General features: G+C 43.7%; 2 protein-coding genes across 3 annotated transcripts in view; one reads left to right on the top strand and one right to left on the bottom strand.

Annotated features, from left to right (window-relative positions):
• Positions 1-13,807, top strand: part of LOC120996578 — a 625,207-nt gene that overhangs the window by 460,355 nt on the left and 151,045 nt on the right. The gene's annotated exons all lie outside the window — the stretch shown is intronic.
• LOC120996580 (zinc finger protein interacting with ribonucleoprotein K-like) overlaps positions 1-13,807 on the bottom strand; it is a 655,167-nt gene that overhangs the window by 609,818 nt on the left and 31,542 nt on the right. Inside the window, exons 1-2 of one of the 2 annotated variants that reach the window (XM_040426597.1) lie at positions 4,379-4,412; positions 2,349-2,504 (exon numbers count right to left, since the gene is read on the bottom strand). The exons of the other annotated variant lie outside the window; for it this stretch is intronic. Of the exons in view, the coding sequence (XP_040282531.1) occupies positions 2,349-2,456 (108 nt within the window). The 5' untranslated portion in view covers positions 2,457-2,504; positions 4,379-4,412. Of the gene's footprint in view, positions 1-2,348; positions 2,505-4,378; positions 4,413-13,807 lie in introns of those variants that run through there. 2 annotated transcript variants of the gene reach the window in all.

Below are 13,807 nucleotides of genomic sequence, written 5' to 3'. Positions count from 1 at the left end.
CCCCGCTTCCCACTACTACTATGGCAACCAGGACTTTAATAGCGTCCTGGCTGCCATAGTAACACTGAACGCATTTTGAAGACGGATGCGTCTTCAAATGCTTTCAGTTCACTTGCGTTTTTCCGGATCCGGCGTGTAATTCCAGCAAGTGGAGTACACGCCGGATCCGGACAACGCAAGTGTGAAAGAGGCCTAAGCCTGGTACAGTGTCACCCCAATACACCCCAATACTTAGAGACTGAAGAGTAGGGTCAAAATACCTATAATAAATATATACTGGTTGTGCACAGTGTTTTTCAGACATTATTTATCACATTGTTTCCATGGGCTTCCGATCCGTGCCTCAGCTCCGCAAAAAATAGGACATGTCCTATCTTTTGCTGTATCTTGTGGATGGTTGACACATTCAAGTCAATGGGTCCACATCCACGATGCGGAGTTCACACGGCCGGTGCCCGTTTGCAGAGCGCTATTTGCGAGCAGCAACACGGGCACGGTGGCCATACGGTCGTGTGAATGAGCCCTTAGTAAATATATATCTCCAGCCTGAAATGGCCGAGAAGAGAATATATGAAATAATATTCCTCTGAGCTTTACAGTAAAACAACATGTGGACATCAAATGACCCAACTCACTGAACGAGGAACTCAGGAACAATCAGCCGGGATCTGCTCCGTCTACATCTCCTCCATCGGAGGAGGGAGAAGGTTTCCTGTAAACTCAGTCTGCAATGTATTAAGGGCAGAAGAAAACCCAGGATTTATGAAAGGCTCTTACCAGTCGCTGACACTGATGTGGGGTTCTCCAGGCCACTCGTCCTTCCACTTCCATCACTTTCCTGCAAGGATCACACGTGAAGGACATGAGAAACAAGAAAAGGAACCCTAGTTTATCTTATATACAGGAGGTCAAACCCCCAGAAGAGATCACCCAATCTGCCCTGAAAGAGAAGGATCTCCTCCAGTGGTGATCAGACAGGATCAACATTCAACCAAATATTTCACTCCTCTACATAAATGTTTCTGTTATTTTGGTACAGGAAATAATCGGCGATGATCTTGGAGTGGACACCGTGTTCATCACCACCAGATCTTATATTATTCAGCAATGGCTTTTAATGTAAAGAAGCCTTTTATCACCACTAGAGAATGAAGCTTCTCTCCTTCAGACAGAGGACTCTCTTGTCTTTTATGTGAAGTTTAATATGTAAGGCTGCTCAGAGTATTTCTTGCATTTCTATATTTATACAGAAGTATTATGTCCCCCCTTTAAACGATTCTGACCCGAAGAGTTGAACGGCACATTCTAGAGGAGGCTGCACTAATGATTTGTCAAGCAGTAAGATTATGTCCATAACTCCTGAGTCAATGCCTGCTCGTCTTAGAAGCAGCTGATTGGCATTGAGCTGTCATTTAGTCCATGATTTACATCTACACTGCAGAACTTTACATTTACCCACACTGAATATCAATGACTGAGTGGATGTCCAAACAGGAGGAAGTTCAACACAATTCTCTATGAAACTAGAAAACATTTGTAGCCTTGACCGACCACAGCCACCACCAATATCATCACACAGAGCGTCCACTCCACTGCTGCTGGAGAAGATGAGGAGAAAGCTTCATTACATCAATCTATAGAGGATCTACAAGAATCTCAGCTTCACCGACCTGATGATCCAGTGGGACATTCTGCTCTTCCTCTGGACAGTCCTGGGAATGTAGAGGACTGGGACATCTCTCTGGTGGATTTCTCTGACTGGATCCATCTGTAGGAAATACACACAGTGACTGAATACATTGTCTATATGTGATGATCAGATGACGGGTGAGTCTGGGTGACCCTCAAACCTGGACTCTCCTCTATCAGGAAGGTCTCCTCTTACCCGGTGATGTGAGGGGTTGGTTATTCTCCATCATTAGGTCCTTGTACTGATCCTTGTGTCCTTCTAAATACTCCCACTCCTCCATGGAGAAATAGACAGCGACATCCTGACACCTTATAGGAACCTGACAACACAATGATACAGTCATTACCAGACACCTCCTTGGTGTTATTGTACAATGTCCCAGCATTCCCAGCAGCGCTCACTTCTCCACTCAGAAGTTCAGTGATCCTGTTGGTAAGTTCTAGGATCTTCTGCTCATGTATCAGTGAATGAGGTGGAGGCTCGGTGATGAGGCTCTGGGTCCTGCTCCGTCCTCCTGACAGCCGGGGTGTCACACACTCATCAGACGACTTCTTCACTACTGTGTAATCCTGTGTATGAGGAGACGCCGATCACTACAGAGATTCTAAGAATCTGGTTTATTACTAGAGATAAGAGTGATGTCATGTGAGACTCTCACCTCTCCAGTTATCAAGGAGATGATCTCTAGGGCGAGGTCTAATATCTCTGCAGCCATATGGATTCTGTCCTTCTCCATCCTTGGTGGGTCATTGACAGAAAGGACCATCGCCTTACAAAAAAGACGTTATCTGTGAGAGTCCTGCTTCTAAGGAACCTGTGGGAAAACATGGAGGATTGAGGGTAAAATCCCATTAGGAAGAAGATCTTACATGAAGTATAGAGTCACTGATTATAAAGGACTACTGCTCCTACCACACAATGGAGGGGACATGTATTGCTGATGATAATGTCATATATTATCTTCCACCCCTGCTATAAAGTAGAAGCAGCACTCCAATGCTAAAATAGTTCCCCCCCCCAAGTCCTTCACCTCTTCATCAGATGAAAATCTTCATTCTCGTAGGGCCACATAATACACCGCCACTCATCTATCCAACAGAATTAGTTCACGTGCACACTCAATGGAGTCATCAGTAGTGAAAAGGCGTCCAGCTCCTTCTTCATGGCAAATACCAGTACTTGTGCGACCTTCCTTGAACTTCTCTATCCATCATACACACTTCACGAATAAAGCTTTCTCCATACTGTGCATAGTCTTCAGCAAGTATCAATACCAGACACTCTCAGACCACCAAAAAACAAATCATTGCACACGGCACTTTCAAAACTGCAAAGCAGTGACTGGGGAGATTACGTCAAAAAATTATGGATTTGTCTTTTCTGAAAGTTGATTAAAATAAATTTTACGGCCAGAGTGCGGATAATTTTTGACTCACTCTCATACGATAAACATTCCTGATCTCAGGAGCTTATTCTCTTCACACAAGAAATTCTCCACATTGTGTCCAGTCACATCTATCCAGAGATCATTATCCTCCAGTCTGTGATTACGGTATGTAAATCGGAGAATGGACGCCTCATATAAAATGTCCACAGACCGATAACCGTCGCCCAGTGACAGATACAGAGGTCCATGAGATGTCAGTCAGAGTTGTCGTGTCTCCATGTGCACTGCTGTCAGGTCTGTACTGGGCATACTGGGGAGTGTATAGCTTTGTGCTACAGAAAGCCTGCAGCCGGCGTCCTCTATGGTTCCTTTTACATGGGCTGATAATGAAAGGGTAATGACCAGGAGCGAACGTTTATAGGGATGCTTCTTCCCGATGTTAGCGCCACTTTCATCACCTTCATCTACTGGGACTGATTATCGTTACTGTGATCGTTCTTCCCTGTTTGTCGGCAGCACATTCCTATTAACACAGAGTGATCTGCAACTGGTGAACATGAATGATGCCATCAGCCCCATTTGTTTGGGTGGTCGTCTGACTTTTAACATGGGGCAGTTCATGGACATGAGTGTAAGCATGAGCAATCATCCCTGACAATTGTCCCGATCCTCGGCCTGTGTAATAGGGACCACACAGCAGATGTAAAATAAATTCATGAGAAAGTTAATTAATTGAGATCCCAGGCCAGAAATCAGGTATCTCACACAGATCCCAGGACAGAAACCCCTAAGACACACAAGATTTCAGTTACCTCTCCTCTATCCTGGCTTCTCTTCGGGGCCTGGTCTGTACAAGGTCCTGATGTCATCCAGAGTGAGGATACTGTATGTGAATGTGCTAAAGCGCGGTGACGGTTCAGACCCAGAGATCGCTGTGGAGAACCCAGTTGGGAAGCGATGTGTTGAAGGGGTTGTCCAGGAATTTAATATTGATGGCCCATCCTTAAGGTGTCCGACCGTGACTAGACTATCTGATACTGATGGCACTGTATATCCTGACAGGCGCCTCAGGGAACCTGCCTCACCATGTCCTCCTGCCCCTGAGCCGCCCCTCACTCACAGATCCCCTCTCCTCCCCAGTCTGATCCCCCGGTCACCTTCTGTCTGCTCCAGCTCCTCTCCTCCACTACTGGCAGCTTCCAAATCCACTGCTAGGGGATCCAGTCAGTGCTCATCCTGCAGCATGATAGGTGTTGTAGTCACACGTCCAGGACACAGGACAGGCTCTCCCGGTCACTTACCCTCTAATTCAGCATCCTCTCTACTTCACTCCCATCCTGCTGCTCTCTACACATGGTCATGTGACCCTGGGAGGTGTGATGTCACTGGAAGGGGCAAAGCCTTCTACTCCCACTAGTCATGTGACATCACAGGAAGGATAGCAGACTCCAGAGGATAGGAAGCAGTAGTGTGATTCTTTACTTGTGTGTACTGGTGAGGGGAGTAGTTGGTTGCATGGGAGTAGGACTAGGTAGGAGGTGATGCTGTAGGTTGAATAGCGTCGAAGGGAGGAGAGTGATGCGTCTTACATGGGACTGTAGGTTAGTTTATCACTGCTTTATATATTATGATCTGTAGATACATTTCCGGTAGTTTTCCTTCTAAGCACACAAACCATCAGCCTGTGCCCCATGGCTAATAAGCAGCACAATACGTAACAAAGAATAATAATAAGAGATGAATCTTTATCGCGGTGCCTGTAAATTCCAACGAGTATCACAGATAATAATAAATCCACATGGAACAAGGGAGCATCTAGTGGACAGAGGATGTAATGACATCTAAATCTAGGGGAAGTTCACATCACCGTTATTTTTCCGTTCTTCTGATCCATCAAAAGAACAGAAAAATAAAGAAAAAGCGGATCCTGTGCATCAGTTACACACATTTGCCATCCGTTTGAGCCACTTCCGTTATACTGCACGCAATACTTTTTTTTCCCATCTGAAAAAAAAAACGTATCTCAGACGGAAATGGCTCAAACGGATGCCAAATGTGTGTAACTGATGCACAGGATCCGCTTTATTTATTTTTTCTTTTCTGAAAGTTGATTAAAATAAATTCTACGGCCAGAGTGCGGATAATTTTTGACTCACCCTCACACGATAAACATTCCTGACCTCAGGAGCTTATTCTCTTCACACAAGAAATTCTCCACGTTGTGTCCAGTCACATCCATCCAGAGATCAGTATCCTCCTGTCTGTGATTATGTAAATCGGAGAATGGACGCCCTTTATATGAAATGTCCACAGACCGATAACCGTCGCCCAGTGACAGATACAGAGGTCCATGAGATGTCAGTCAGAGTTGTCGTGTCTCCATGTGCACTGCTGTCAGGTCTGTACTGGGCGTACTGAGGAGTGTATAGCTTTGTGCTACAGAAAGCCTGCAGCCGGCGTCTTCTATGGTTCCTTTTACGTGGGCTGATAATGAAAGGGTAATAACCAGGAGCGAACGTTTATAGGGATGCTTCTTCCCGATGGTTAGCACCACTTTCATCACCAATCTTCTGGGATCTACTGGGACTGATTATCGTTACTGTGATCGTTCTTCCCTAGTTTCCCTGTTTGTCGGCAGCACATTCCTATTAACACAGAGTGATCTGCAACTGGTGAACATGAATGATGCCATCAGCCCCATTTTTTTGGGTGGTCATCAGACCTTTAACATGGGGCAGTTCATGGACATGAGTGTAAGCATGAGCAGTCATCCCTGACAATTGTCCCGATCTTCGGCCCGTGTAATAGGGACCACACAGCAGATGTAAAATAAATTCATGAGAAAGTTTATTAATTCAGATGCCAGGCCAGAAATCAGGTATCTCACACAGAGCCCAGGACAGAAACCCCTAAGACACACAAGATTTCAGTTACCTCTCCTCTCTCTTGGCTTCTCTTCGGGGCCTGGTCTGTACAAGGTCCTGATGTCATCCAGAGTGAGGATACTGTATGTGAATGTGCTAAAGCGTGGTGACGGTTCAGACCCAAAGATCGCTGTGGAGAACCCAGTTGGGAAACGATGTGTTGAAGGGGTTGTCCAGGATTTTAATATTGATGGCCCATCCTCAAGGTGTCCGACTGTGACTAGACTATCTGATACTGATGGCACTGTATATCCTGACAGGCCTCTCTACAGCATCACCAGCTGTGGGCCCCTCAGGGAACCTGCCTCACCATGTCCTCCTGCCCCAGCACCCGGTCCAGTTCCTGAGCTGCCCCTCGTACACAGATCTCCGCTCCTCCGCAGTCTGATCCCCCAGTCACCTCCTGTCTGCTCCGGGTCCTCTCCTCCACTACTGGCAGCTTCCACAACCACAGCTAGGAGCTCCAGTCAGGGCTCATCCTGCAGCATGATGGGGGTTGTAGTCACACGTCCAGGATCTCCCGGTAACTTACCCTTCACGTCTCTAATTCGGCATCCTCTCTACTTCTGTGGTAACATCCAGCCCCTCTCCATGCAGTCTACCATTGCCACAGAAGTATAACTTTCAGCCCCCAGCCATGCAGTCGGCTTTACAGACATTGATGAAAGAGCTCCTTCAATTCCAGCGTGGTCCTGTAATGGGATGCCACAAATCTCTTCCTGAAATGTCTTCCCTCCTACATATTCCACCATCACCCATGAGTGGTATTATTGTGAAGTGGAAGGAACCACAGTAAATTTACATAGTGTGGTCACCAAGTACATAACTTGGTGGCCCTCCATAACTTCTGAGTCCAAACCTCCTCTTCCATTAACATCAGCACAAAAACTGTGCTGTGCCGGGAGCTTCATAGCATGGCTTTCCATGGCCGAGCAGCTGCATGCAAGTCTTACATCACCAAGCACAATGTCAAGCATCAGATGGAGGGATGTAAAGCAGGGAGCCACTGGACTCTGGGGCAGTGGACAGATCTTCTGTGCAGTGACCAATCACACTTCTCTATCTGGTGGTCTGGACGAGGCTGGTGTATGGCAGAAGAATGTTACCTATCTTGGTTTTTTCTTCAGGGGTCGGCCTCAGTCCCTTCGTTTCAGTGAAATCTTAATGCTTTAGTGTACCAAGGCATTGCAGACAATTGTATGGTGACAACTTTGTGGGAACAGTTTGGAGAAGACCTTTTTCTATTCCAGCATGACTTTGCCCCTGTGCACAAAGAAAGCTCCATGAAGGCATGGTTGGGGGCGTCTGGGGTGGAATAACTTGACCAGCACCACGGAGCTCTCACATAAACCCCATCCAGCACCTTTGGGATGAACTATAACAGATTTCGAGCCAGGCCCTCTTATCCAATGTAACTGGGATTCCCCTTTGTGTCTCATTTCAGTATGTCTGTACATACCTCTTTTGCCATGCCTTTACCTATATGGCTTTGCTCTATTATTTGTATATATCTATATTTCATCTGCTTGTCTATCTCTAGTGATGTAGTGGAGCTGTCGTGCACACCCTATCATCCTTTTATTTATGGACATGTTCAGCTGGCTAGTATCATAAATTACTACTTCTCTACTTTGTATGCTTGTCTGGTTGACTAGGTCCACTTTGCTTCTACTGAAAGACTCAATTCTCTATCCTTCCACACACTGCTCTTTTTATTTTATGTCCAGTTTGCTCATTGGGGAAGTCCTACCACACTTCTGTTTATGGCCATCCGGCCTACTACACCAACTGGGATCTCACAAAAAAATTACTAATAAAGAACCTATGTTTATTTTTACCTTGGGAGACTCAACTGGACCAGACTGTTGTGTCCAGAGACTGATGATTCTCGGGGGCCATAAGAGGTTGTAGACGGAGCTCCCCGGGATGTGATCTAAACTCATCTGATCACTAAGCTAAGTAAAATAAACTATTCTACTTTCTTTTACTTTGCATCTGTTCTATGTTTTTGACCAGCTCCCGTTTTTGGCTCAGAATCACTGGTGGAAATCATAGATCAAACACTGACGAAACAATGACTCTGTGAAAGTGGCCCTAGGTGAATCCTCTTGCAATGTATTTTCTCCTTCTCTTCTGACCGAGGACCTTCTTTTTTTCCCATCAAAGTGTTCCCAGGTAACGATTTCTGGCCTAAGTTAGTATTTCAATTAAGAGGGACAGTTAAGTGGCAGGTAACTTGTGAGGGGGAGTTTAAAAGGGACTCTTTCATCTCCAAAATCAAATTAAGAATACCACCATGTAGGATAGGTGTCACAAAACATCACCATACCTCCTTGTGAACATCCAGTCCCCCTATTCCTGAGGAATGCTTCTGTTTATTTTATGGAAAGTTTTTGGTGTACTGTGGTTGTGGTTGCTCTGTTCTGTGTCCCCTGTGTCATCACTACCAGCTCCAAAATCTCAGATTCCTTCAGTCAAAAAGGGGAGCCCTGGGAATTGTTACTGGTAGATAGGTGGTTCACCAAACCGAGTGGCCCTACCAAAAAGCTTATTTGCATAAAATATAAAAAAAAGAGGTCTTTCTCGGGATTAGAGCGCTGGATTTGCACAAGAAAGGTATGGTTATGTTTCAGGGGATCTACCTGCCGGTATGCTTAATTTTAAATAAATTTTTAAATCAATTTTGGAGGTTATAGAGTTTCTTTATGTACTTCACCTTTTTTCAGGTCTGTTTATCGTGTTGCTTTTGTATCTCATTCTTGTTCAATTTTAAGGCCTTTATCCCCCAGAAGTACTCCTACTCATCATTAAGTAGTGTCCACACTTTTCAGGATCCAGTTATGGCAATGTAGAAATAGAGTCGAGTCACATTATTCAGACCACTTCCCACTTTCGACATTGGCAGTGTGTAGCTCATAAAGCAAGTCAAGTGTGCTGAGCTGGCTTGGTGGGCATGTACTGTGTGTGATAGGCTGTCTGCACACATATCCCTCGGTGGGTATATAAGGTGTCATAGGCTGTCTGCACACATACCCCTCGGTGGGTATATAAGGTGTGATAGGCTGTCTGCACACATATCCCTCTGTGGGTATATAAGGTGTCATAGGCTGTCTGCACACATATCCCTCGGTGGGTATATAAGGTGTGATAGGCTGTCTGCAGAGATATCCCTTGGTGGGTATATAAGGTGTGATAGGCTGTCTGCAGAGATATCCCTCGGTGGGTATATAAGGTGTGATAGGCTGTCTGCAGAGATATCCCTTGGTGGGTATATAAGGGGTATGATAGGCTGTCTTGTACACATATCTCTCAATGCTGTCATGGGTAAAAGGGGCAGGAGCTGCTACGCACACTCACAGTCCCTCAAAATCCATTACTAAGTGCCTTGTTTTAACTTTGTCTATATGATAAATGCCATCTGCTGAAGTAAAACAACCCTTTAAGGAGGAACATAAACTTTTTAAACTTATGAATGAAAGAGTATTTTTGAAAACCCTCTTGCTTCAGTCTTGTTATTGGACAACTGACCCAGAGTTTAAATCTCTTCCTTAATCCAGGACTGTTTTTTTTTTTTTTATACAATTGCTAGCTTGCAATACTTAAAGCAAATCCGTTTCTTTTTAATTACAATATCGATGTAGGCTCTGTATAGTACACAGAGTAGTCTTATTCTGATGGCGACACATTGGGACTAAATTAATTTATTCTTGCCCAGAAAACTCTTCTTTAATAGACCCAGTTTTTGGCAGTGTAATTCCTTCCCCCTTTTCCCCAATTGATCTAATAATGCAGCCATTTGATAAAGTTACAGATTGGGAACACCCATACCTCCCCAACGTTCTCTCCATTCTGACCACAATTACAGCTTCTCTCTGGTGTGACATCTTTGATGTGTAGCAAGATTCAATTTATGGCTAAAGCATTTCCCACATACTGAACATGAAAATGGCTTCGCTCCTGTGTGAGTTCTTTGATGTCTAACAAGACCTGATTTCTGGGTAAAACATTTCCCACATTCTGAACATGAAAATGGCTTCTCCTCTGTGTGAATTCTCTGATGGTCCACAAGTGTTGATGTGCGTCTAAAACGTTTCCCACATTCTGAACATGAAAATGGCTTTGCCCCTGTGTGAGTTATAAGATGATCCCTGAGCTTTGTCATCTGACTAAAACATCTCTCACAATGAGGACATGAATGTGGCTTCTCCCCTGTGTGAATTTTCTGATGTTCCACAAGAACTGATTTGCGGCGAAAATATTTCCCACATTCTGAACATGAAAACGGCTTCTCCCCTGAGTGAATTTTCTGATGTTCCACAAGAACTGATGTGCGGCTGAAATGTTTCCCACATTCTGAACAAATATACGGCTTCTGCCCCGTGTGAATTCTCTGATGTTCAACAAGAGTGGATTTTCGGCTGAAATGTTTCCCACATTCTGAACATGAAAACAGCTTCTCCTCTGTGTGAGTTCTAAGATGTTGCATACTGTTTGTCATCTGACTAAAACAATTCCAAAGTTGACGATGTGAAAAGGACTTCTCCTCTGTGTGAATTGTCAGATGTTCAATAAGACTTGACTTGAAGGCAAAATGTTTCCCACATTTTGAGCATGAAAATGGTTTCTCCCCTGTGTGAGTTCTGTGATGCATAACAAGTTTTGATTGAGTTGTAAAGAACTTCCCACATTCTGAACATAAACATGGCTTTTCATCACTGTGAATTCTCTCATGCGTGGAAAGATGACATTTCTCTTTAAAATATTTTCCACATTCAGAACAAGCAAACATGTCACCAAGTCTATTTTTGCCAATTTCTAATGGATTTTCTTCTACTTTATAACTGGGAGATAACAGGAGATGTTCATTGGAGCTTCTCGTACTGTCTTCACCTGAGAAAAATGAACACAGTTTTTCATCAATTATCATATCAATGTAATCATATCAAAATACAGTCATAAAATGTAGATAAGAGGTTTTGTAGGTTCACATAAAGTCGAAGAATATTATTTATAGGAATTCCTGATAAACAAAAATCAGACAAACATTGACTACTAGAAAGCTTCCTCAGATTCCAACACATTAAACTACCTTCTTGAAGTGCAAGTTAGAGGTCCTCAATTCCTGAGAAACTAGACTTCCGTTTACAAGATTTAAAAGGGCTGTCCAAAGACAACTCCTTTTAAATTGAAACTGTTCTCAGAATTCCTAGGAAATAGCTGAATTGGGGGAAAGCCTGGGCCAGACATGTCCCTCGCAGCGGCCTCTGCAGGGTAAATGACATGGCAACCATTTAGACACATGCCCATCTATGTAACCCATGGAAGGCTTGCATCTGTAGGAGTCTATTCCCACTGAGAGAGAAGGGTTCCCAAGAGGGAAACTCCCGTCTGTGACATCCGTAGGTCTTAAAAATTAAGAAACCCTGTAAGGGTACCAAGAAAATGAGGTATACCACTCCTCCAGATTATTCCATTCTCCCAAGGTCCATGATCACCACATTCATGGTCAACTGTGTGCCAAGCAGCAGGCAGTGGCATCTCTCCATGCCCAATGTCAAAATGGCAGAAAATCAGAATTGGAGGGACACTTTAAAGGGAGTCTTTAACCAGGAAATTATCTACAGGACACCGTCTACTTATTGAATAAACTGTCAACCTTCGGTCCCCTTTCTAAAGGCACCATCTTGGCCATCATGGATGTGTAATCCTTATATTCCAACATCCTGCATGATGATGGGTTAACTGCTTGCCAAGTGTATCTAGAGGGTAATGGAGCCTGTGCAGCAACAACCTCATCCACAAAAACAACCTCATCCACAATTATTTCTGTTTTGGCAAATAAATATATCTACAGGGCACTAGAAGCACAATGGGCAGCAAAATGGCACCACAATATGCAAACCTTTTCATGGAAAAACTGGAATATGACTTTTCGGTATCCTGCCCCATCAAACCCTTGGCCTACTTGCATTTTATTGAGGACATCCTAATAATCTCTACTGACTCCGAACAAACTAATACAATTCCATGAACTATTTAATGAATTTCATCCCACCACAAACCAGGACCCTTTTTCCATCATTGCTGAGGTACCTGCCTGTTGTCTTGTAATGCTCTTCTCTATAAATCCAGGTTTAGAGTTCTTACAAGCAGGGCTTGATTAAGGTCTTAGCCCTTCTACCATTAGAGTCCATGTAGCAGCTCTGTCTGCATCCATTGGGATTAGGTTTTCTTCTGATTGTCAGGTCCAGAGATTCTTTAGGTCTACTTCCAAATTAAGACCTAAAGTTTTTGATCCCATGGCCCCTTGGGACCTCTTTTTATTTCTTAAGAGTCTTGGTAAGCCACCCTTTAAAACTACAGACAGTTGTACTTTGGATCATCTCTCAGGGAAGCAATAATTTCTGTTGGCTGTTACTTCAGCTAAGAGGATCTGTGAGCTTCAAGTCCTAGGTTCAGCTGAATCTTGTGTTTTCTTTTTATCTAAATAAAGTGTGCCTTAGATTTCCTCCTTCTTTGAGGACCAAAGTACCCCCTCTAATATCAAGCAGTTTATTTCTCTCCCTGTTTTACAATTAAGTTCAGTGGATTAATCTCTCTAGAATCTGCTGAATCTCACGTGAGATCTTCATGCCTATATAGCCAGAATATCTTCTTTTAGAAAGGTGGAGCATCTTCTTCTTACTAGGTCAGGCCTTACAAGGAGAAGAAGGCATCAAAAACCACATTTCTAGCTGAATCTAAGAAGCACTCTGTAATGCTTAGTCTACTGCTGGACTTAACTCGATTAGTATCCACTAGTGTGGCCGATCTTTCTTCTGTGTCTATGATCAGTTCTGTAGTGCGGCCTCCTCTTTTACAATCCATTCTAGGCATGTTTAGATCCTCAGGAGAGAATACATTCGGACCATACCATTTTGAGGTAAGTGTCCCTACCTGGGGATTACGTGCTACATCCCCATCGGTTGTGCTGCTGTTGGGGAACATAAAGGAATCTCTTCTCCCTTTGTCCCAACAGCAGGATAAGGTTCCCTCCCTTTTTTGCTAATTTTTGTTCTATTCATTCTTGTATTCTTGCTATTTAGGAGGAGCTTAGTGATCTCTTATAGTGTAAGGTTCACTTATAAAATTTCCCAGCTCACAGATCAAATAAATTCCCAATATGTTGTAATTCTATTGGGGCTAAGGGAAAACAGATTTACAACAAAATCAAAACTTTTAATCCATATGCAAATTGGCAGCAAAGTGCACCAAAGGTAGTCCCAAGTCACTTCATGGACACTTGCTTCCTCTGCCAGTCCCTGCCTCTCCTTCTTGATTGACAGGGCCAGGCGAGATGATTAAGCTGGAGCCTGGCCCTGGATTCTGCAAGATCTCTTGTGTTCCACGTTGCATACTCTTTTTTTAACTGTGCAAATATTTATAGAGCTGGGTGCGAGGAATGACTTATGAATATACGAATAATAGAGACAGAGCACATGGCTCCACACAGATGTGTTCAGATTATGGAGTATGTACATCATCGGGGAGGGAGGTTCGGCTGCAAGGGTTTAAAGCAAAGCAGAATCCTCAGAATCCAACATAGGTTGCAGAAAGGTTGGCTACGAAGTCCTGAATAATTAGATACGGAGGACGAAAAATAACCAGGAAATGTTTATGATGTTTGATTGAGAGAACAGATTATTGTATTATATGTGCAAAACGAATAGAAATCCAGCTCTGGAATAAATAAATGTGAACTTTTATCTAGCAACTCCTGATTTTCAAAACTGTCCATAAAATATTTTAGCCGTCCATGATTTTTGG

The sequence above is a fragment of the Bufo bufo genome, chromosome 3 (genome assembly GCF_905171765.1).
Source record: "Bufo bufo chromosome 3, aBufBuf1.1, whole genome shotgun sequence".
NCBI classification, from domain to species: Eukaryota; Metazoa; Chordata; class Amphibia; order Anura; family Bufonidae; genus Bufo; species Bufo bufo.
The sequence above is the reverse complement of the archived record's forward strand: the minus strand, read 5'-3'. Positions and strand labels throughout refer to the sequence as shown.